The sequence below is a fragment of the Erpetoichthys calabaricus genome, chromosome 4 (genome assembly GCF_900747795.2).
Source record: "Erpetoichthys calabaricus chromosome 4, fErpCal1.3, whole genome shotgun sequence".
Lineage (NCBI taxonomy): Eukaryota > Metazoa > Chordata > Cladistia > Polypteriformes > Polypteridae > Erpetoichthys > Erpetoichthys calabaricus.
Window position 1 is genome coordinate 156,074,111 of NC_041397.2, and position 26,202 is coordinate 156,100,312.

Sequence of the window (26,202 nt, forward strand, 5' to 3'; positions counted from 1 at the left end):
ATTAATTCCAGGTAGTATGTGGAGAAATCCCATGACCTGTCTGAAATCTCCCATTGAGAAGTCCCTGTAGCCAAAAAGGCAAGGTTGACAGGACTTGCAGATGCACAGGTATGGCATGGCATTGTGTTATTGCTCTTTTCAGAACAGGGTCCATAATAGCGCATATATGCACCAAAATGTGTCTGGGTAGTCTAAAACGACTAATCAACCATTCATCACTCTCTAGCAACACATCAGTGCGATCCTGGAATCTGCGCTCTCTCCTCACTGTGTTCTGATGGGCCAAATCATGCAGTAGTGTTAGATCAGCCATTGTTACATTCAACCAAATCAGGTTTAAATTGAAGCCCTTTTATAGGAAAATACCCCCAATTATGTACAGACCTGTGTGATGTGTTTACTGAAATACAAAACAAGACACCTGTGTTGTTGAATAATCATCAAGCTAGTACCTAATTTGACAGAGATTTTGTTGACAGATGTGGTACCTTAATTTATAATTCACATATTTATTCTAGTCATTAAAATGTGTTTTGAGCAAATGGCATATATATCATGCTTTTTACTATTTAAACACGTACTACACTTGGTCCTGAGCATGCGCAAGATTTGTTCGTTTTTATGAACAGAGGGGCCTTATCCCTTTTTGAATGTTTTATGAGCAAATTCGTTCTGCTCACATTTCATGAATGAGATCCAGTATCTTTAGCTAAAGGGCACTGGAAAAAAATCTAATAAATATGGCGAAGCTCAACTAGTCTCAGCATTCAAGTCAAGGCTGAAAACTTATTTAGCACTGCACACTCAAGTCGCAGTTGCTGCTAAGGTTGTGTGATACTACTTTTACATTCCTTTTTAATAATTTGTAAAAATTGTTTTACTGTTTCATTGCCAAGTCATTTCCATTTTCTTTCATTTAGTGTCCTTCTTGGCACTTGATCTGTCTTAAAAATGAATTTGCCTTCAAAAATGACTGTTCCATTTTCAGATGTCTTCAATTCAAATGAAATATGCCTCCAGAAAAATTGCAGAATCATTTTTTCTTGTTTTAATGGGCACAGCAACAAATGTGTAAAAGCAGACTTGAAAAAACGTGGGGTGACAAATGTGTTAAATAATGTTTAAAATATCTTTGGTACTTTAACTACTCCCCCTCTTTTTGTAATAATTTCTGTATCGCATATCGAATACCTATATCAAAATAATTTGAATGATATATATGCATCTCCTGAACTGCGATTTTACCACTAAAATTTACTGGAAAAGTTTTAATAAAAATGTGAAAAGCGATGCAAAATACAACATACAACATAGAGAAACAAAATACATAAATGGAGAACACACCATCATATGATTAAAGGGATAACTGTGTAGTGTGCAATTTATAACATCAACTGCAGCCTTTCTTAAAGTCTAAATGTGGCACCTGTAAATTGGTATCAACTGTTGCAGGCAGCAATTAAGCTGGACATAACTTGCTTTGGACACCCCTAGCTTTGGGAGGGAAATACCCACATACTCTTTAAAACCAGTGGGCATGTTATCAAAAAGTAAAAAGTAAAAAAAACCCAACATTTTACAGGTGAATCTTGGTCATTTTTGTAAGTGTCCACTAATGAAGTTTCTTCAATTTCTGAACAGTTGCTATGGTAGATAGAAACAGCAACCCACTAGCAGCAACTCTGCTAAGACAGTTGTGCATGCATTCTGACAGACATGAATTATTAATAACCTGGCAAAAAAGACAAGGCGATGCATTAAATGTGATCACATTTGTCACAATGTGTATTTTTTCTGCGTAAATTTGTGATCATGAAATTTTGCTGGTGTGCTTTACAGTGTGACCTTTTTTTTATTTGTATGATGCTCCTCTGTATGTGTTTAAACAATATTATTTGTGTTTATACTGCGTTTGTATTTTTAAATTCTAGATTTGTAATTTTTACACTGTACTTAGCTGAAGTATCCTGTGTTGCCCAGTATCATTGTCTACTCTTTTGAGTTGAGAATTTGTTTTTTTCTGGGTGAGATGGGATTCCGGAATTACAATAAGTCCTTGCTGGGTTGTATCCATGAATGTTGTCATGTCTGATTTGCCCTTTTAGTTCAAGATAGACAGTTCACAGTGCTTAAATTATAAGGAAAAACTGACAAATAAGGAGTAAAACAAACTCTGACTCTCTTTTGTGTGGTGCTGCACTTCTACTCTCAATCAAGCCTCATCCAACACTGTCCTGCAAAAGAACACAATACAGTAATCCCTCCTCCATCGCGGGGGTTGCGTTCCAGAGCCACCCGCGAAATAAGAAAATCTGCGAAGTAGAAACCATATGTTTATATGGTTATTTTGATATATTTTAAGCCCTTACAAACTCTCCCACAATATTATAAACATTTCATGCACAATTATACAGCATAAACCCTTTGTATTCTCTTAGATATTAGGTAAGATTCGTTGAAATTATGTATGTAAATACATACAGTAAAACCTAAATATTATTTTAAAGATATCGAGCGTCTCCGGTATCACATATGTTACAGCCATTACGACAGACAGGCCACCAGCAATAAATACGTACAATGCAAGAAAAATTGTATACAGTAAAATGTGTGTACAGTGACACTAAACTATGTACATGTAATAAGTACTGTACGTAAATAATTATGGTTACTCACCAACAATGACACGACGACTTGTCCGATAACGATGAGTTTAATTTTACTGCGCTACAAAGGATAGCGTTACAGCTCTTCTAAAGGAGCCTCTTCAGGCGACTGTTTAGCACCGCCATTGTACTTCTTCCATCACTCTTCAATCCAAATCCCTAAAGCAGATTCCATCCAGACTACTGCCTTACAACGTCCACTTGCAACTCATTTTGCGCCCTGGTTAAAAGACACTGCGGCTGTAGATCTTATATGCTTTTCCTCCTTTTTAAATAAAAAGAATCGTGGACTCATTGATGCTGTAATGGTGTCCTGCAGCGGTGTAGCTGTTTCCTTCCTTCAACATATCCAAAACTTTTACCTTTTCTGCAATCATTTGCATCTTCTGTTGGCGCTTGGACATGGCTCCTGCAGCAGTAGCAGTAACGTGCGTTAATGCTGAATGAGTGAGATTAGACATCCTGGTTAATGCAGCACTCCGTCGCTGAGCCAATCAGCAGCACACAGGAACTTAACCGAAGGCTCAGATTGGGTAGCTTCTCAGCCATCCGCCAATAGCGTCCCTTGTTTGAATTCAAATGCGTCCCTTGTTTGAATTCAAATGGGCAAATCAACTGAGGAAGCACACGTACTGTAGACCGCAGACATCTGTGAAGCAGTGAAAAATCCGCGATATATATTCACATATGCTTACATTTAAAATCCGCGATGGAGTGAAGCCGCGAAAGACGAAGCGCGATATAGCGAGGGATCACTGTACTCAATTTTATGTAACAGTTGACAGAACCAGCATGCAGTGATGCATGGGTAAGTAATGTTAAGTAAGGGTAAGCTCTGGTCATTTTGTCATGCTAGTCTGGCTATAGTTTGTTCAGCTGTTTCACTTGCTCTGTGACACTGGTGGGCATGTATATAGATACTGGAATGTTAAGTGGAAATGCCCTGAAGGATAACTTATTGAAACTGAATTAAATAATACACCCAATATTACTCCTTTACCACATATTTATTTATTGTGTTGCATTTTAGTACAATAATTAACTTTCAACATTTTTACTGATTTGCTGCACACAAACCAGTTATGCTTTTCATTTATTCACAAACTGTAAAGTTGACACCACACTATTTTGGAGACTTCACCTCTTTTTGTAAACACAGGGTTTCAAATCCAGCTTAAGACTCTTGCCTTTTAGGTATGGACTTCCTGTTTTAATAAACTCAAAGGAGAAGAAGTAGCTGTTTTTTGTTTCCTACAAAATAAAGAAATAATACAGTTAAACTTTACATAGTGCACAAAAAAAACCCACCAATGAAGTCACAAGAATGTCAACTTAATAAACTACTATTACATAAAGGAAATCTGTGCCAATAAATCAGCACTCATATGAAAAAACAAAAATCATTTTCAAATAGAACCAAACAGAATACATTTCAATAGAATAAAAAAAGGTTAAAAGGTCCCACTACGCCCTGATTGCCACGAGGAAATGATACATGACTGATAACAGACTATGAAGTATCAATTGGGGAAAAGCTGTCAGCATCTGAGCAGATAGCCACTACCACTTGGCACATTATGATGGGACTGCTGTTTCAGTAAATAATGTAGGCCATATGAAAAACTGAGGGTTCAGCTAGTCATTGTACCATCACATCTACCAAAGTTACTTTGCCTCAAAATAAGTTCAAGTATGGGTTGACTCAGGCCACCGAGCCATAATGTTCATCAGTCTCATCTTGGCATCCCAGAGGACTTGTGTGGTAATGGAATGTCACTGCTTATGTTTAACAAAAGCAGCTTCATTCCCACAGGGTGCCCTTATTGTGACAGAAGTTCAGTAAATTGCTCTAATTACTTTATTAAAACAAGACACTGTTGCAAATTTCAATTATAAGTTGACAGATTATGTTGGCAAAAACGTTACTTTTATGTACACCCACACCAAACAAAAACTAATTGTAACGCCTCATCAGTTGTTTAATGACTTCCAGCACAGTGGTGATAATGGAGTGAAGATTGATTGAGATATCACTGGCCTATTGGCCAGATCCCAGTGAAGCAAAAATATGTAACCAATATAAAATGGATGAAAAACCAAAAAAGTTCCTCACTGTAAATATGTAGCATTGCCCCTCTTAAAAGAGAACTACAAGAGAGCTTACATATCATATTCATCCTTTTGAGGTTTGATATGTTTTTATGTCAGTGTTCAAGTCATCATTTAGCTGCTTTGGCTGCATTTCCCTACATGATCAAGGATGTCACAAAGATACCTAATTGTATGTAAATATTAAAAAATCCATAAATATTCTAAATCCAAAATCCTTCTGGTCCTAAGCATTTTAGATTACAGATACTCAACATGTATTACTCATTCAGTGTTACCATACTACATAGACAACAACTTTGCTCTTTGGTATTTGTTTCTGTTTAAACATGGTTTTATATTCAACTGTGCTCAATACTACAAGCAAACATTCTTCATATTGAAGAGTATAATTGTTTATGTATTTATTCAGTTCACACACAGGAAAATCGTTAAGGGTCATCCAGCAAGATAGTGAAACTAAATTAACCCAAAATGCAGTGCTTTACCATCCAACTCTTTAATTGTTAATACTGTAAATTAACTAAATATTAAGTTTAACCTAGGTTAAAGCAAACTGTAAGGAGGCATATTTTATAATTTTTAGAAAATAACTAACCTGCTCTTGTGCTTTGTAATTGAGGTAGGGTCCTAAGGTGAACTAAAGCATTAATTACCAAATACTTCAATTTTTTAAGTCAAAAATGTTTCGAGTCTTGAGACTGCACACATATTTAAAAAAAAAGACAAAAAACAGTGTAACTATGTCGTTTTAAGAAGGAAAACAGGCAAAAAAGTAAAATATTTTTGTGAGATTCAGTCATTTTAAAAGAAGACTGACTGTGCACTTCACTTCCACTGCAGCATCCTTTCAGGGCCAAAGGCATGGATTCACCTTGGAAAGTCTTTGCCAAACTCCATTATTGGCATTACTACTGTAAATGTTGATATCCAGATATGAATTGCATTAATGTCTCTGTTCGGAAGATAACTAGAGAATGTAACCTAAAAAAGCCACACTTATGATCACGCACATTTGTTCACTATACAAGCTTATTTCATTATTTCATAAAGATATTGCCTGCTATTGCTGGTATGATAATGCACATGCATTCCTCTGTGATCCATTAAGATAAAGAATGAACATGTGCCTTGTATGTAATCAAGTGACAAGAACAGCCGTTGTAAGCATATATTTAGTTTTCATCAAGTTAAAGTTTAGTAAGGTTAGTACAGATGTCTTAGCCTAATCAGGGTGGTAGTGCATTCTTGCCTTACAGCACCAGGCTCTGAAAGGAGTTTGAATGTTCACCCAATGTGTTTTTGGGCTGACTGGTATCCGTATATGTCAGTGAGTTTATTCACTGAAAAACATTGTTCTCGGTTCTTTTATTGCCATATCTTCAGTAAGAGCATCTCATCTTGCAATAAAAAAATTGAATAATTGGTTTGTGGCGCTTCAATCTGTTTCTTTGTGGCTGGGCTCTGTTGCACACACTGTCTTTATTTTCTGAGTTTTTTTTTTTTTTAAATATTGTGTGTGTGTACATATGACGTGCAGGCAGCTTTGGTCTTGCAAAAATCCAAGGCTTTTATTAAAAATATAATGTAGTGTAATTGATTCAGTGTTTTTGCTATTTGTATAAAGTAAAACTTATGTGCGTGCTTAAACATTACACCACCAATTTCATGAATCTTGCTCTGTAGGTTATGTAAGATAACGCAAGATAATGTAATAGGTGGAATGTAGGCGCAGTTTAGAGGGGAAAAAATCAATTTGAGCTTGCACCTCTCGGTTAAAAGGCATTGCATGAACTAAGTGAAGAAACAGAATTACAGAAGAAAAAGTGGGATAATAGGCAGAATATAGGTTGGCAAAGGTGAGGATGTCATAACTCCACCTAGGACACCTGCAGTAAGCCAACAAACTGGCAAGAAACATTCTAATCTCAAGAAAATAGTACCAATGAATCTCTAATAAGATTATTTCCAGTTTACTTCTATTGCAACAAACATGCCTCAGAAACACACTAGGCTTGTTTTCTTAAATTAAAATCTCTACTACTTCAAACTGGGTATATTTGGTATTTTTTAAGGCATTTTTTTCCACCACACTGGGATACCATTACCCATTAGCTCTACTTTAAAACACAAGAGCAAGATAGTTATTTTTAAAAATTTTTGAAATATACTACACTTCAGAACCCAAGTTCATTGGGGAAATTAATATATACCACGACTGTGAAGAAATACCTTTGAATTAAAAAAAAATATATATACTGAATTTATCTTCAACGAAAACAATGCCATTTTTAAAACAATACCAATATTAATTTATATGTTTTACCTTAGTACACAGCTTGAAGCCGAGCCTGGCTAAAGCAGTAATGAAGTCACGAATATCATTAAATCTGCTGGCCACTTCTGCAATCTTGAGCACACCACTAGAAAAGGAAAACAGGAAATAGCATAACGAACAGAAGTAACCTTTCTAACCATCTTCCAGTTTCAAAACAGCAAAAGCATACACACAAAGTTTATGATATGAAAAGTCTACTTTTCACATAAGCAGCTACATGATGATCATAAGTAATACAGATATGTATTCACCATCTATACTTACATATATTATTGCGGCTGTAGGTAAAACTATACACAAGATAATTATAATTACAATATTATAATTAACCATGGAACATAAGGGATAGAAGTAATCTAGCCAGCCTGCTCAGCACAAACTTAAAGTATTACAGAACACCAGGAAGGGAGTAAAGCTGCCAAGTGGGCTAAGCCTTCACTGGCTAAAACTGACCACTCAGTTTATTTTGTGCCAGAATGCTGTTGGCTGGAGTTCTTGTTTTCCTCTCCTGCTTTGTTAACTTAACATTTCTCAATTACAATGTCAAGGGCCTGTTAAAACCCATTGTGGCACTTCTTGTATGATTTTGGGCTATACAAAAATAAATTGTATTGAACATACTTTATAAAGCTGTTTTTTTCCTTTGCAGCTTTTTTTTTTTTTTTTTTTTAATTTCCTATTAATTCCAAATTTAGGTATGTATTGTACCTGTCCTACATTACATGTAAAATGTTTTTAAAACCTGTTCCACTGCTCCTTAACGGTCTCCACACTTAAAAATTTATTCCAATCAATCTTCCTTCGACTTTCCTGTATCAGCTCAAAATATGCCCTACCAAAGTTAAACTTAACAGTTTTAGTCTTTGTATCCACACTCTTCCAAAACACTGAGAATGGTTATTATATTGTGGTCACTTGACCTTAGTGGTTCAATCACATCTACACCCTCAATTCTGTCCTATTATAAAATACTAAATCTAGACAGGTTTCCCCTAACATTGGTACTTCAACATACTGTGTAAAAAAAAAAAAAAAAAAGTCACTGACTACTTCCAAAAACGTCAGCTCATCAGGTCCGCTAGGTTATGGGTAGTTAAGTCTCCCATGACTATAATATCCCCCTGTAAACTTACCTGTTTAATACTACTGAGAAAATGTGTGCTGAAATTACCATCTGTATTGGGCAGTCTATAACACACTACTAAAATAAGACCTCCTTCCCTAATGCTTTTCAGGCGTAGCCACACGTCATCACTAAGATGGGGACCATCGTCCAACTGTTTAGGACTTGCATTTAAATTCTGTTGGACATAAAGAGCAACCCCACCTCCTTTCCTGTTCTGTCCATCTTTCCTAAAAAAATGTGTATCCCTCTATGTTATACTCATACCCAACTTTGTTATTTAGCCTGGTTTCCATTATTGCTATATCATCATAATTATGCTCCTCTACATACAACTCCAACTCACTTGATTTATTTTTGATATTTCTGGCATTAAAGCAAGCTATATTTAATGTGTTACTCATTTTACTTTTACACCACTAACAGCTCACTACACGGTAACGTGCAGTGAATACACTTGACTTGTGCATTCACAGTTTTCATACTCTTTCTCTGTACGTTTAGCATTTGTTTGCTCAGAGATGGAGGCACTTGCTGCTTCCTGAGCAACTCTTCTTTTCTCCACCCTAGCGGCCCGCTTCTTCTCTTCTGTTGTCGGCATCTTTTCTCATTAAAACCAATTAAGTCAGTGTTTGCTTTGCAATTAGTTAGTATGTTATCTTTAATTTTTCTCTTAAGCTGGCACTTAAGCCTTCAATCTGCCTCAAGTATGACTTAAGATATAAAGAGGTAGGGGAAGTGACGGTGAAGGTGGTAGAGATGAGAACGGCCTCCCTGTTGGCGGCTGCTGAAAGCTGATTCTACAATAAAATAAAATAAAAATAAGAAGAGGAATAACCTTGGAGGTCAATCATCACTCAAAAGCAGACAGTAGACGTCACGTAGTATATGTGTACCAAATTTTAGGTCAATAGGTCAAATGATTTGCGAGCTACAGGTGATTTAAAATCATGGACAAACAGACAGCCACGGTAGCGTATTATACATAACATTTTAACACTGGTTTAGAATTTACATTACTATGCATTTTATTTTTACAACCCAGCTACAGGGGATGCTCAGACCAGTGTGTTTCTTTGTGCCGGTCCAAAGCCCAGATAAATGGGGAGTGTTACGTTATGAAGGGCATCTGGTGTAAAATTTTGCCAGATCAACATGCGGACAACAATACAGATTTCCATACTGGATCGGTTGAGGCCCGGGTTAACAACGGCTGCCACCAGTACTGTTAGCCAACAGGGTGCTGGCGTAAATTGGGCTACTGTTGGCTGAAGAAGGAGAAAAAGAGGGGGGAAACACGTCCAGAGGAAAGAGGCGAGGAGGAAGGTAAAGAGAGTGGAACTGAGGGTAGGAACTTTGAATGTTGGCAGTATGACTGGTAAGGGGAGAGAGTAAGCCGACATGATGGACAGAAGGAAGGTCGATATATTGTGCGTGTAAGAGACTAAATGGAAGGGGAGTAAGGTCAGTTGGATCGGTAGTGGATTCAAATTGTTCTATCATGGTGTGGATGGGAGGAGAAATGGGGTAGGGCTTATTCTGAAGGAACCCTATAAAGAGTGTTTTGGAAGTGAAAACTGTGTCAGACAGAGTTATGATTATGAAGCTGGAAATTGGAGGTGTCATGTAGAATGTTATTAGTGCATATGCCCCGCAAGTTGGGTGTGCAATGGATGAGAAAGAAGATTTCTGGAATGAGTGGGATGAAGTGATGGACAGTGTACCCAAGGGACAGAAAGCAGTGATTGAAGCGGATTTCAATGGACATGTTGGTGAAGGGAACAGAAGAGATGAGGAGGTGATGGGTAGGTATGGTGTCAAGGAGAGGAATGAAGAAGATCAGGTGATAGTGTATTTTGCTAAAAGGAAGGGCTTGGCTGTGGTGAATACATATTTTAAGAAGAGGGAGGAACATAAGGTGACATACAAGAGTGGAGGAAGATGCATACAGGTAGATTACATCCTATGCAGAAGAGTCAATCTGAAGGAGATTAAAGACTGCAAAGTGGTGGCAGGGCAAAGTATACTTAGATAGCATAGAATGTGGTCTATAGGATGACATTGAAGATACAGAAGAGGAGGAGAGTGAGGGCAGAGCCAAGGATCACAAGGTGGAAGTTGAAAATGGAAGACTGCAAGGTTGAGTTTAGGGAGGAGGTAAGACAGGCACTGGCTGGCAATGAAGAGAAGAGTTACTAGATAGCTGGGCAACTACAGCAGAACTAGTAAGGGCGACAGCAAGAAGGCTGCTAAGTGTGACATCTGGACAGAGGAAGTTCTGCCTATTGAAAAAGTTTTTACTATTCAATAGACTGTTCATTTTATTTGAATGTATATTCAGTGTGGGTTTGTGTATTTATTGTGTATACTTTCTACCTCAGCAAGAGTTACAGTACATAAGATTGTAAAGGTTTGAATTTCGCAATCACCCAGCTGGGTTTACTCCTGTGCAAGTGAGCGGAAAGAAAAAAAAAAAGGCAAAAATCACTTTTAAAATTCCCACACGGCTCCTTAGCGGCAACCACTTTATTACACATAATTTATGGACTTATTTGTTTTACTTTTTTGTATGTGTGGATTACTTGGGTTGTTACCAACATCTGGTGAAAATTTCATGTCAAGAGCCCCATTAGAAATATATTTATGGAGAAAAACCTTGACACATTCAATACTTATTTGTCCCCGCTGTATTATGAAACAGGAGTTTACTATGCCCCTACATGTATTACTCACAACAAAGGCCTTTCCCTTGGAGAGAGGTTTTGTGGAGTTTTTTGGGGTAATAGCTGCCTGTTTCCTGTTGTAATCTTTAGAAAGAGGGGTTGGGAGCATGCACAGATTACAGTGTGTTGCTGCACCCACCACATGACAAACCACCTGGATTGGGACCGTCACCATAACCCTCTGCTACACCCTGAACACACACCTCTTTTAGAATGATGCTCAGCATCTCATGTGAGACCTTATCAGATGCTTCCTTAAAGTCAAGATAAATAACATTATATGCACTACTCTGAGTGTGTCTTTGTACCTTCTGCATACAAATCCAGCATATTAGTAAAGCATTACCTCCGTTGTGTGAACCAATGTTGCTTGTTCAGTAAAACTCCTGTTCTTTGCCATGTGTTGCTCAATTTTTTCTTAATTCCTTCGATTAATTTCCTTGTGATGCACATTAAGCTTATTGGCCTACAGTTACTTGGATCTGGCCGATCACCCTTTTTATAATGGGATAATATTTGCTATTTTCCAGTCCTTTGGAATTTCCCTAGTGCATAGTAACTGCATCAAGAATTTATGTATGTAAAAACTTCCTTAAGCACTGAAGGATAAATATCTGGTTATGGCGTTTTGTTCAATTTCAGCCTATTTAAACCGAGTAGTACATCTAAAATTTTCAAATCACTCACAATATACACATACCTCTTGTCAGGTGCAAGGAAACAAGAGAAACTACACTCCAAGTATATGGCCAGGCTGGACTGCTGCTAGATGGAAGCATGGGTTCCCCAGGAAAAAAATGACATCAGTGTTTGATAAATATGAACAAACTAGTCACGGGCGCTAGAACAGTAGTGCATAAACATTAGTAGGAACAGTCTATATTAAATGGCAAGGGACTTAGACCTCATTCTTTTTGTTGGTCGTTTATTTCTTTCTTTCAGCCTTTCTTTTGTTGAAGTTTACTTGCTGAGCTGACCGTTCTTCGTGGGCTGCCGCTGTGTATTGTGTGTATTTAAATTTTCTGTGACAGTAATACTGTCCTGTACGGCTCTATTCAATAAGGGCGCGCCTTTATTCGGTGCGCCCAATTGAGGTCGCCCTTTTGAGGCTCGCCTTTTTGAAGGATGCCTATGCGCGCCCTTATTGAAGGATACCGTCTTGTACGTCCGCTGGCTAGTACATCCATAATATACCTTTAATTTTCTCTGGCGGCAATACAGGAGTGCGCGTCGGTAATATGCCTTTAATCTCCTCTGACAATAATACTGGCTTGTATGTGGCTGTAATATGCATCACTGTATTGTGTACCTTTAATTTCCTCTCGCAGTAATACTGGTTTGTATTTCCATAAAACGCCTCTAACTTTCTCTGACAGTAATATCGCGCATCGCACCAGAAGACACCCACACACGGACACCTGGACGCACACAGGGATTTTATATATATAGATAAGGAATGATTCTTTTATGTCCAACTCTTTATCAAGGCCTCAGAAATGCTTAAGGACTCAGTGACCATATAGCTTTGCAGGGCAAGTCCTGATCCATTGGGTGTTTCTGGAGATGAACTGAACCCAATGCTGAATGGTGTCTTGCCAGGCTTTTAATAACTTTGTAGCTTAGAGGGGTGATGAGGGATAGCTTTTTTTTTTTTTTTTTTTGAAAAGGACAGAGGGTATTCAGGTTTGGGGTTGGAGAGATAAGAGACGATATAATTTTTTTATAGTGAGATTTTTTGACAGAGTGAGCAAATGCCACAATAAAGATACGTGTACTTGACCATATCTTACCCATGTGTAACAGAGGAGGAAAAAAAAAAGATTTATTTATTCAATTAAATTAAACTAAACTGTGCCTCTAACATACTAAACCAAGTGTGGCTGTACAAAATAAATATTCTAAGAATTGTTACTGGCTTCAAATCAATGACAGTGCTGCTATTTCTATGTGGTAACTGAATGTGGGGTGGGCTCAGAAGTTTATAGACTTTACCTATGGCTACCTTATTTTAATATGATGGTCCTCAATATCAAATACTACACAAAACAATAATACAACTAATGTGATTTGCATTTCAAATAACATGTAAATGACACTTCACAAACTGTAGTTATGGAAAGCAAGTAATAAGAATCAAATAATTGTAACTGACCATATAAAAGTACATTATAATTAAATTTTTTACCCTGATGTGTCCTTTGTAAACTCTTGGCAGAAATTATTCTCCATGGTTTACTAGATTCAAGCACATAGCCAAGTCATAAAGTGCTAGCTGATTGAGGACACAAGTGGGAAGATGCAAACAATAGCTATTATTTTATTCCACCTTTAGTGATGATTTAAATGCAGCATCAACTGCTCTAAAATTTAACACACCAATTAATTACAGCTGATGTTGCCCTTTGATTAATTACTGTATATATGTGGAATGTTTTTACTCAAAGCAACTGTCAACATAGAAGTACTTTGTTTAAAATATTAGCAAAAATGACACTCAGTTGGAGGGGAGGACTGAACTGGCAGGCTTGTTGGCTAAAGCCAAGGACTTCAGACGCTACACCACACTGCTTGCCTGTCATGAATTTCATATGAACTGTATCACAGTGACAGAATTTATAGATAAATATTCTTTAGCAAATATTTCCTTACTTTGAGACAAGGACACGGTTAGCTTCCACTAAGAAGTCACAAAGATTGGTTCCCATTAGAGAAAGGCAGAAAACCACTATGTCCACAGAATTATCAGGTAGAGGGACCTAGCAATTAAACACAAATGTTAATACAGATGGAATACAAAAAAGAATTCATGAATATCAACACCAGATGTAATTAAACAAAAGCAGCATTAGACTGAACAAAGCATAAAAATGAAAATGTCCTACACCTACTTTGGACATGTCACAGACTGTAACAAGTTTGTTGACAGGAAATAAGTCAAATGAGTGAACTTTATTTTTCACACTAAGTGCAATCTTACAATCACCACAGCCAAAATCAGCTACAATCAAAGATGCTGGTCTGCAAAACACAAAGAAAAAAATTGTGATAAGAAATGCATTTACTAGGTAAACACTGTAGCTGTAAATAAATAAAAAACGCACAATTAAGACCTTTGGAAACAATTACAGGTAAAATTCCATTACAATGAATATCTTTACAACGAAATTTTCATTACAACTGAAGTATTTTTATGGTCCCGACAGTTTCCCCATATGACACGACTCAATAGAAATCTTGTTACTATGAAATACATTCAGCAGATACTTTCATTACAATGAAGTGAACTTTCCTCGTACTGTTTTTTTTTTTGCTTTTTTTGTTTTCGGTGGTTTTCAGTGATACCTTTTGCTAATTGCTCGTTAACACTTGAAAAACATCCAATGGAATTTAACTCATTGTCACCCTCCTATAGAAATTGCAGACACGAAAAAACGATGAGTTCATATTAGAGAGAAAAAAAAAAACATTAAATTTTTGCAGCTCTCGATTGTGGCAAAAAGAAAAAAAGACGTTGCCAGTGAATTCGGAATTTTGCCATCGACACTATCAACATTCTTCATAGACTGAGCAAAAAAAGAAGAAAAATCTCGGGTTGCAAATGTATGCGAACTGCTGCATTTGAAGACGCAGAAAAAGCAGTTTTTAATGTGTTTCAGTGATGCTTGTTCAAGAAACATTCCTATTAATGCGGCACTCATTCTAGAAAATGTGAGGTTTCTAAACTTTCTTGGGACCTCCCCCAAGTGGACAACACGCCGAAGAGCGTCCCGAAGTGCAATCACCGCGTCTGTGGAAGACTGTTTATCAGTTGCTGGGGCAACAGCAGGCTCACAGTTCTGGGGTGGCTCGGCACTGAAGAAAACAGAAAAGATCTCTATGGGTGATGCAATGTACATTGTAACTGAAGGGAACAGGATTACTTGACCACTAACCTGGTCACAACCCTGTCTGACTGCTGTGTCTGTTTATAGGTGAGTGGCAGATCATGCTACAATAAATAATCGTGCTGTTCCTGTTTCAAGCTGAATAAAGCTGGTTTTGCTAAAGTACAGTGACAGCCTTGTGTTTTGGGGTGTAAGACAGGGACTTATAGTGTGCCCACAGTCTTTTAGGATTCGCTTCTGTGGCGCTTCACTGCAGTGCTGTGAGCTTGCTGTTGCCCTGCCCCGGCAATGGATAAACAATCTTCCACATACGTGGCAATTGCGCTTCAGAATGCACTTTAGCATGTCATTCACGTTGGGTGGGGGGGATCTCAAAAGAGTTCATAAACCTCACAATATGAAGAAGAAAGGGATGATTCGGCTTCTGATTGTTAACTGTGTTGTCCACAACATGCTTCCACATTTAGATAATGTTCACGTTGAATTCCTCCCACCCAATTGCATAGCAGTGCTTCAGCTGTTGGGTTTGGGCATCATTCGCACCTTGAAAGTGTATTATTGCATTGAAATGCTCAGAAAAATTTTTGTCAGCATAACTTGTAGACAGGAGAAGATTAAAATTAACGTGAAAGAAGCTATTGAAATGATTGCAAACACCTGGATGCAAGTGAAAGAAAGCATTATAGTGACAAATACAGAATCTCATATAGTTCATTGTAATGGAATTTTACCTATTATTTCTTTTGTTACAGTGGGAACATTATCTTTCTCCTAAGTCCAATAGGTGAGTTGTCCATTTTTCTGAACCGGTTTGTTCTAGCACAGGGTCAATAGAGTCAATAATGACACAATTTTTGTTGCTTTTTATTAAATCCTACAGTGTAAATTTATGGTACTTGTAAAAGTTAGCTTTTTTCAGTTTTATTCTCTCAGTCACGTTCACGCTCTCCCTCCCACCTTCCTGATCTGACCCTAACTAACAGCGTCAGCATAAATTTACATCTGATCCGACGCTGTTCGTTTTCAAATAATACTGCATTAGTGCGATGATGTTTTCTGATTGGTACTATTCAGGTCATAAAATGATTTCTTCAAAATGTCACATATATTTGTCTCTTTCTTTTTTTCACCAGTGCTGTGCTGACATCATGCACCACAAGGCGTGAGCTTATTCAGTGCGAGCAGGAACACATGGGTGGCTGGTTGCTGCGTGCTACAATTTGCTTGACCTGGCAGCGATAAACGCACATGTACTATGCAAGGCATGCACGTGTCCACTGAGAAAAGAAGAGTGTTCTTTGCTCACCTTGCAGAGGAACTTCGTCGTCGCTTCTTACAAGAAAAGGCGATGGAAAAAGAAAAAGAGGATGAAACATTGACAAGCTTCTTTTCCAAGACTGCCGCTTCCCCCAGGAAAGCAAACTCAGTCAGGGTCAGGTGCCCTTTCAATGTAATAGGAACCACAGCATAGAGAGAAGTGTATACATTGCAACAGGTACACATGTCGTAAATGTAGGAAGGATGGTCCTTGGGTGTGTGGGAACGGTTAACATTTGAATTTGATGATTGTATATAGCACAGAACTGACCTATCTGTACTATTCTTTCCTATGCATGTCCTGGAGTACAAAAGAAACACCACCATGCACTAAAATGTGGAGACTGGGCAAGATCGGAAAAAAAAACCCACCGTTGCCGACTACAACCGCAAGAAGGTATGCAAATCAATATGAATAATGTTGCATCAGTGCCGCAATGTTTTCCGAAATGTACTATACCAGTCATGAAATGAATTATTCCAAATATCATATATACCTATGTCTCTGTTTTTTGTCAGTGTGGCTTTGACATCATGGACCACAAGGTGCATTCCAATTCAGTGTGAGCAGGAACAGTCAATAAAACTGAATAAAAAAAAATTCAAGAGACAATGAGATACAAATTATGCAGATTTCCCAGCGTTTGTGTGTCAGCTTTTATCCCTCCAGATCAGAGAATTTCCAGTTCCATTGTCTCAAAACACCACTCGCATCTACAGTTATTACCAGTTTCAAATAAAAACTAACAGCGTCAGATCTGGGGTTTGGGGTGGTTGTATCGTGATTGTGCCTGAGAATAAAAGTGGGGGAAAAAACAAAAAAAAAAAAACGCTAACTTTTGCAAGTACTTTAAATTTACACTGGCTGTTACAGGCGCAAATCAAATGTATGTTTTTATTGTATAATATTAACAATAAGAGCAGCTCACTATTCAAAATGGCAAATTTGCACGGAAGCTGGTTTCGAACTCGCGCCCTCTGGATTACAAGTCAGCAGTTCTTACCGCTGTCGACATTTTATAATTTATTTCTAAAACATGAAAAACATTTCTGTTTTAACGATTTATTTACATAGATTGTTGTAGACACGGAACACACATGAAATGCATGTGTTCCAAATAACAATCTATTATTTCCCTTCTAAAACTCCAGTACTTCACTCCAAGATAATAAAGGCTCAAGTTGGAAGAACTTTTTGCAGCGGTGGGGGGTGGTATAGCAGGCTGCTTGTGTTGTTCGAGACATTTACAAGACACTCATGGAGATGTGCAAAGGGATTTAAGGTGGGCCGGATTTACGAGTTTTTTTCGTAGGCTTTGGTAATTCTAGTGTTAAAAGCATTTCCTTATGTACAAATGGCTGTACATGTTTTCTATAGGAGTTGAGGGTTGGGGGTTGCATTGTGTTCACTGGGGGCCTAGGCTAATTTTGCTGGTCTTACGAAGAAAGTGGACTTGCGAACATGCTCTAGAAATGGAAGTTGTTTGTATGTAGGGGAATTAGCTTTAATTTAGCCTTCTGTAAATACAGTTGAGTATACTCCATGATTCTGTTGCTTGGAAAATCAACTTTAGCAGCAACAACCTGAAGGAACTGCTCCCTCTACAAGTTTCTTGGAGGAATGTTGTTCCACTCCTCCCCATTATACTGCTTCAGTTTGTTAACATTTGAGGATTCTTATTTATGCATCGCTCTCTTAAGGTCATCCCATACCAACTATTTGGCTTAGATCTGGATTTGCAATTGTTCATGCAAGAACTTTTGATTATTTTCTGTTCCAGTTGTTCAATTTTATATTTACAGGTATGCTTAGGATCATTCTGCTATTGCAGTATTCAGTCTTCCTGTAGGATTTGTCCTGCCATTTTCTTCTTAATGAGAATATGGCATCCATCTCTATATCACCACCACTTTAAAATTGTGCCTGGCAGCTCCTGTGCTGACACACTGAGGTAGCCAAAAATTTTGTTGTGGTTAACAACTAAAAAAAGCCTTACTTCGCTGTTCTCTGTCGAGAGGAACTGTTAAAAAAGCCTTGTGGATTTTTTTTTTTTTTTTAAAGGTACAGAGTCAAGAATTTTAACATTTGCCATTTCTGACAGTGCCCTATAAATCCCTGAATGTAGCTTATGAGTATTTATTTGAGCACTGCACATTCCAATTTTTGGGGGAGATTGTGGAGTTACATGCCCCAAATATTTAGTAAATGTCTTGAAAGTTCTCTATTCTCTTCACTGAAGAACTGTGGATTTTGAATTGGAAATGGCTCTCTCTGTTTTTTTACACAGAGATGAAGGTCTTTCATACTGAAGTGGCAGCAATCCCTGATCATCAACTCAGTACACTGCATTTGGACTTCAAGCCATGAGGCTGTGGGTTCAATCCTGCTTCTGACACTATGTGACCTTGTACAAGTTACCTCACCTGCCTGCGCTCCAACTGAAAAAAACAAAAGAAATGTAACCAAATGTATCTCAAATTTTACAAGTTGCCTTAGATATTAATTCATTCCTTTTCTCAATCTGGAGAAGTTTAATTTGTAATGCTTCTTCTGGTGATTTTACCCTTTAGCTCTGACAGATCTTGCAAACTGTCAGCTGAAAATTTAATATGGCAAAGATTTCTTAAAATGTGTAATTATTTTTTACAGAGAACAATCTAGATTCTACAGCATTAAAAAAACTTACAGCATTGGTTTTCAAACAATCTTACCTCTGAAAGCAATAGCGTATGGCTGATAATACTGAGAGTAAACAAAAGTAAATTTACTTACCTCTTTTTTATGTAGTCTATTATGGAATCCACAGGATTTTGAGGCCAGGATTTCACTTGTGCAGTGAAACCACGATGGTAAATATGAAAGCAATTACTGTCTTTATGAAACAACTTGTATGCCTCAAGGCTTGAGGAAGTATAAAGCTGTTCATTTATAAATCTGAATCTTGCAGATTCTAAACGCTGTTCCATTTGGGTACGCAGTAATTTTGAGCGATTTACTGTCATTTCATTAAGGTCCGTCTTGGATTGTTTGATGAAAGTATTATGATTATCATTATCTACATTCTCAAGATTACTGCTTACTGGTGAGCTCATTTTTGATGATGCATCATGCATACTTAGGATTCTTTGAAGTCTCTGTGCCTTTTTATTTTTTGACAGTATTCTTTTACTAACAGAAACAACTTTGGTATGATTAGTACTCTTCGTTTTTGTTTTTTCCCGATTTTGTTTACTATTTTCTTCTTTATTTTTAATATTCTTGTTTCTCGTTGAAGATTCCCCTTCCGTATCCTTTGGTCTGTGGTATGGAATAACACTTTTGACATCTTTTATAGTTGATCCCAACTGGTTTGCTTCTGTTTTATTCTGGGGAAAAATAGGTAATGTACCAGGTAGTTTTATACTTCTAGATACCATGCCCAGTTTCTGTCCATTTTCACGATTTCTTTTTTTTCTCTTACTTTTAATTCCATTGATCATATCTCTCCTCTGAATAATTTCTTGCTTCCTCATTTGATATTGTGTTGGTGAGCTAACATCTTCATGTGGACCTTCAATATTTAAGTCTTCATGTTTATTAAATAGTCTCTCTTCTACAATGGTGCCTAAAAAAATAATTCATATGATATGTTAAAATTAATTTTCCAATTCTTTTAAAAGGCATTGAAGACAGAAAAACAATATACTCATTAATAACTAACACTGAAGGTTAAACTTCTCATTTTATTAATTTTAACTTTTGTTAATAAATAAACAAAGAAAGAATATTAATGCTTGAGAAAAAGATCAAGAGGAAACTTTTATCCCTTTATAAAAGAATAAATTAGAAATATTACATATTTGTTTACATTTTTAAATCAATTCTCTTAAAAATTCACATCTAAGATATCATTATTTTTGTGGTGATCAGGTTGTTTCATTTCATTAGGACAGTAGTACAATGCCAAGGAGATCATAATAAATTAAAGATCTGTCTCGTCTCTTCTTCTCATGCATTGGTCAAGAGTGCTTTATTCAGGATAAAAGTACAATATGGGAATAGCTTTCCTGTTTATTATACTCTAATTTCTCCAAAAGCTACTATTAGTAATATTAATAATTCAAAATCTATCCCAATCAGGATAGTAGAACCATGTTTCTATTTTCTATTGCTTGTGCATGTGAGGGTAGAATGACAGTGCCTGATCCACAGCCCTTGTGTTAATGTAAACTACCCCAGCACAAGGTTTCATGACTCTCACATTTACCCACACACAAGCAGTGATAGTTTTTGCATTTTAAACAGTGCTTAGGGTGCTAAATCTTTCTTGACCTCCTACTTGATCACAATCATTTTGCTTTTTTGACATGAAGGAAATACTTGCACCAAGGTGAACTTTCACAGGACTGAATTCAACAGGTGAATTAAAAATTAGTTTCACTATATGTGTCAACATCTGATGACCAATTTAGATTGTCATCACTATAGTTTAACTCAACTAATGGTTCCCTTTTGGTTTGTTCTAAAACTGGCTTTACTGTTTTTCATTTATATGTCATTGTTTTTGTTTATATGCCATTGAACAGTCTGATCACTCATGTAAAAAAACTTTAAAGGGATTAATGTAAAACTGACAAGTCTGAATACACACAGAAAGGTTTAAAGTTGGGCCAAATGTAAAAAAAATAAATAAAAAGGAGGGACAGATTGGGAAAATAAACTTCCAGGAGTTTCTGTAGAGCTTTAAATTATAATTAAATTAACTCATCTATTAATTATTCTTTAGTACTATTTAACCAGCTAACAATGTAAATATACATCTTACAATAGCAAATGTTATAAACCTAACATACTGGTTCACTGACAAACCACACTTTAAATAATTTTTTAACAGCATGGCTTTTAAAGGGTTTGCTTAATTGCAAATATCATGAATTATCCTGGAATTCACTAATTCATCTGTACCTATACTAATGTTTGAATTATTATATTTAGCATGGGTTTTAAGCAATGTTCTTCAGTTAATGGACAGATTAATAAATGTCAGAGAATAAATGTAGAATGTGTACCTACCAAGATAAACTAGGTAGTTTGTGATATTCCACTCTTTATAACCCCTATGCTGAAATTTCCCCCTACCCCATGATAACAAACATCACTTTTTTTTGTTATACTGAGTGGATTTCCATCTCTTCCACAAATTAAAATTCAAGCCTCATATTGTACGTCTACATTAATGAATTCCAATAATTATTTCCTTAAATGATAGGTAACTGCTTGATTGATATCAGTACTTTAAAACTGTTGTTATCCACATTACTAACCGAGAATGCTAAACCGGATGGACGCAGGGACATCTGGCCATGGGCCGTAGCCGCAAAAAGACGTACTGTGCAGGCGCCCCAAGAAATGAGGTGCCGCGAGAGGCGGCCGCGACCACAGAAAAAAGGAGTGAGCACAGAAAAAAGGAGTCAAACGCAGGCGACGCACACAGCGCCGCACGAAAGCCATTGCACACGAAACTAGCACACAAAAAAAAAGAAGCCACTCGCGCCCCACAAATCCCACACCCACCTCCAAGCGCCCCCCCCCCTACAAGCAGCGGACGGGACACACACAAATAGGACGATTCAATAAGCCCCTGGCAAACCAAAAAAAAGGAACCGCTTACACAAACCCCCCCCCCCCCAAAAGAAACGGACGGGACACACACAAAGAGGAGGATTCAACAAGCCCCTGGCACACAAAAAGAAAGAACACGCTCGCGCCCCACCAATCCCACCACCCCCTCCAAGCAACATCCCCCCCAGACGCCGGCAAAGCACACAGCGCCGCACGAATCCCATTGCACACGAAACGGGACGCACACAAAGAGGAGGATTCAACAAGCTCCTACCACACCAAAAAAAAGAAGCCGTGACCGCCACACCAAGCCCATTAGAGACGAAACGGGACAGACTACGGACATGGCACACGAAACGTTCACAACAACGACGATTCAGACCCACAAACACACTAACATCAATAAGAAGTGACACCCAAAGCCCCATTTCTAAAGGAACCATCCGCAGACACCTGCTAAACGATTGCGCCACTTAGCTGACAACACGTTCAATAATGAGTCCACTATTGAGGAAAATTCATTGGGATTAATGAATGTCATTTGCAATCATTGTCATTCACTTAACTTCCCTGAAGAAACAACTGGCAATACAAGTAATGAATTTACACGTTGTTGTCAAAAGGGTCAGATTAGACTGCCTCCTTTACATTCATATCCTAAATATCTACAGAAGCTTCTAACTAACGATGTACCTGAAAGTAAAAACTTTATGAACTGCATTAGATCCTACAATAGTTCATTTGCTTTTGCATCTACCGCAGTAAATATCAGGCGACCAAAAGGCAATGGCCCATACTGCTTTCAAATATGTGGACAAATATTGCATCGCATTGGAACGGTGCACCCTGAAACAAATCAACAACGCAAATATGCACAAATCTACACACAAAGCCCCATTTCTAAATGAACCGTCCGTATTAAACAGACGTCATCTCAACACGTTCACACTATGCAGCATAGGTGGATCTCATTACAATAAGGCACTATTAACCGTTCAACCGCAGAAAAGGCTCCATATTAACAGTGAGTGCGATCCTCCTTATTACTTATCCATATTTATCACGCTCAAGAACAAACAAGTCATAAATTCACGATCACGGGTACAAAACGATACGGCTCGGATAACGGGACCAAACACAATTCACACTATGCAGCATAGGTGGATCTCATTACAATGAGGCACTATTAACCGTTCAACCGCAGAAAAGGCTCCATATTAACAGTGACTGCCCGTCCGTATTAAACATACGTCATCTCAACACCTTCACACTATGCAGCATAGGTGGATCTCCTTACACTGAAGCACTATTAACCGTTCAACTGCAGAAAAGGCTCCATATTAACAGTGAGTGCGATCCTCCTTATTACTTATCCATATTTCTCACGCTGAAGAACAAACAAGTCATAAATACACGATCACAGGTACAAAACGATACGGCTCGGATAACGGGACCAAACACACGAACCCGCATGAAAAAACAAAATACACGGCGGCGCTTACAACGCGCTTCTGAACCTCCGGAAGAAAAAATGTCTCGGCTCCAAAAACGCAAAGCTCAACTAACACATTATCAGAAACGAGCGCATATGGACAGACACACTGAACGTAGACGCATACAGCGCGCGTCTCAAAGTGCTGCATCGAAACAGGCACGGATTCAAAACGAAACACCTCCTGCCTCAGACATACAGAAACGGCAGCGAAGGAACAAAATAAATAAAGGTGGCTGGCAACGCGTTCAATAATGAGTCCATTATTCAGGAAAATTCATTGGGATTAATGAATGTCATTTGCAATCATTGTCATTCACTTAACTTCCCTGAAGAAACAACTGGCAATACAAGTAATGAATTTACACGTTGTTATCAAAATGGTCAAATTAGACTGCCTCCTTTACATTCATATCCTGAATATCTACAGAAGCTTCTAACTAACGATGTACCTGAAAGTGAAATCTTTATGAACTGCATTAGATCCTACAAATCGATATCCACTATGAACATTAACAGTGGCACTGCACATGACATCCGTCTTGCAAAACTGTTAATTATTGATGAATGTACAATGGCATCCACTCACTTACTCAACACCATTCATAAACTTCTACAAACGTTTATGAATAATAATATTCGATTTGGATGAAAGGTACTTTTATTAGGAGGAGATTTTAGACAGTGCTTAGCTATTCTTCCACATTCCATGCGCTCAGCTATTGTTCAGTGCACCTTAAAATACGCAGACAATTGGCATTGCTTTCAAAAGATACAGTTAGTACAAAACATGCGATGTCCACATCCAGATCATAACAATTGGTTATTACAACTGGGAGATGGTACACTCACCAATACAGATAGACTTCTCCCAGATATTATTACAATTCCTCAAGCCTTTATCTGCACCGACTTAGTTACAGACAGATTTGGAACAGCAATCTCATTAGACCAAATGCCCCTTTTAACACAACGCACTATATTATGTCCAAAAAATATTAATGTGGAAAACATAAATACCCAAGTCATTGCATTACTTCCTGGAGAGACACAACTCTTTCTAAGCTCTGACAAACTTGACTCTGATCACGACAATAACCATCTTCATTGACCTTACAAGTTCTGACCTGGAATTACCTTTTACACTTAAACGGCGTGTGCAAAGAAATTTTCCAATAAACCTTTACACTGTGCCACACACTTTATTGTTTGCTTTCTATTTGCATCATCTACACCTTCACACTATTCTATATCTCATTCATACATCACGCTCTCTCTCATTCCCAACACCAGGGGTTGGCGAGCGAAGCGAGCAGGGGGCGGAGCCCCCTAGTATATTTTATATTTTAATACAGAAAAAGGCACAATACTTTCCACTTAAATAATGCAAGTACTTAAAAAGCAGTTGAATGGGATTTCTATTTATGCCATGGTATTTAAAGGTATTGAATATGTTAAAATTCCATTCTATTGCATACAAAAATTCTGGTATCATGACATTCCCTAGTCATATCCCTATGTCAAACTCACCAGTAAATTTACAGGTTTATAATTATTGTAGGATGGCATGATGGTGCAGTGGTAGCGCTGCTGCCTCGCAATAAGGAGACCCGGGTTTGCTTCCCGGGTCATCCCTGCGTGGAGTTTGCATGTTATCCCCGTGTCTGCGTGGGTTTCCTTTGGGTGCTCCAGTTTCCTCCCACAGTCCAAAGACATGCAGGTTAGGTGGATTGGCGATTCTAAATTGGCCCTAGTGTGTGCTTGGTGTGTGTGTGTCTTGCGGTGTGTTGGTGCCCTGCCTGGAATTGGTTCCTGCCTTGCGCCCTGTGTTGGCTGGGATTGGCTCCAGCAGACCCCGTGACCCTGTGTTCGGATTCAGCGGGTTGGAAAATGGATGGATGGATAATTATTGTAGTATAAAGTGGGTACTAGCAGAATGTGTAGGCTTTCATGGCATACCAGACCTGTTCAGAAAGAAGATTTAACAGGGATGCCGGCATCCAGCTGCACCTTCCCCGACTGGCATTCCAAACTATGTGAATGAACTCCGACTTGTACCAGGATCTGCCTGGACTTGTGAAAATAAAAGGTATAAATTAGAGGTGAACTGACATCTATCCAGAGGCCCCTCTGTAGCCATCTTGAGGCGCAAAATGGACCCAAGCAACGGCTGCAAAAACCGTGCTAAAAGCATTAGTCCCAATTGTCATTTGAGCAACTGTACAGATGTGTCTTGTGTAAGCATCAGAGCCGAGAATCACTCGGGACTGTAAAAGTGGCGTCAGCGCAAGTCCCGAGCATTACTCGGGCAACATTATAGGTGGGTCTTGTGTAAGAGTTATGTCCAAGCATCACACGGGCAAAGGTGTCATTGTGTCTTCACCTCTCATCTGTGTGATCAGTCCCACCCCCCCCCCCCGGCTTCCTACTCCTAACGTCCCATGTCCCTCCCCTTGGCCTGCAATCTTAAAACGATTGTGCCTCCTACAAAAGGTAAATAAATTAGGAGCCTTGCTGAATCACTGGATTGATCCCACATTAATATGGCATCCTCCTGAGTGGCCCACTGATTATTAATCAAAATTCCTACATTGTTTAGATAATTTAGAAATAAGATACCTGTACTGACTTGTTTCGCTCCTTCAAGTGTTTTAGTAAATTGGTTGTGATCGTCCCTTTATTTGGTATTGTGCGGTAGCAAATCTTGCTCTTTTCCACCAACATTTGCCATTAAGCCAAAGTATTTCCAGATGCCACTCTGGCTGCGATCTGTTTCAATTAAGCCTGCTGGTGAGGACTCCAATAACACCAAAGTTTCCATCTTATTAACACCTGTGAGTAGGTGGAAACAGGGCTGCAACTCCAAAAAAGCCATTTGACCTACTAGGATGAACTGTCAAAAGCTAGAGTGAACCATAAACTTATTTGTAATGTATGCTGTAGAATTA

At 38.1% G+C, this 26,202-nt stretch overlaps 1 protein-coding gene across 2 annotated transcripts in view; it reads right to left on the reverse strand.

Annotated features, from left to right (window-relative positions):
* Positions 1 to 3,661: 3,661 nt before the first annotated feature.
* The window catches only part of rrp8 (ribosomal RNA processing 8), a 59,552-nt gene continuing 37,011 nt past the window's right edge, over positions 3,662 to 26,202 (reverse strand). For both annotated transcript variants that reach the window (XM_028799893.2, XM_028799894.2), the window contains 5 exons: positions 18,934 to 19,765; positions 13,848 to 13,977; positions 13,609 to 13,715; positions 7,102 to 7,198; positions 3,662 to 3,917 (listed from right to left, as the gene is read on the reverse strand). In XM_028799893.2, the coding sequence (XP_028655726.1) occupies positions 3,804 to 3,917; positions 7,102 to 7,198; positions 13,609 to 13,715; positions 13,848 to 13,977; positions 18,934 to 19,765 (1,280 nt within the window). In that variant the 3' untranslated portion in view covers positions 3,662 to 3,803. The remainder of the gene's footprint in view (positions 3,918 to 7,101; positions 7,199 to 13,608; positions 13,716 to 13,847; positions 13,978 to 18,933; positions 19,766 to 26,202) is intronic.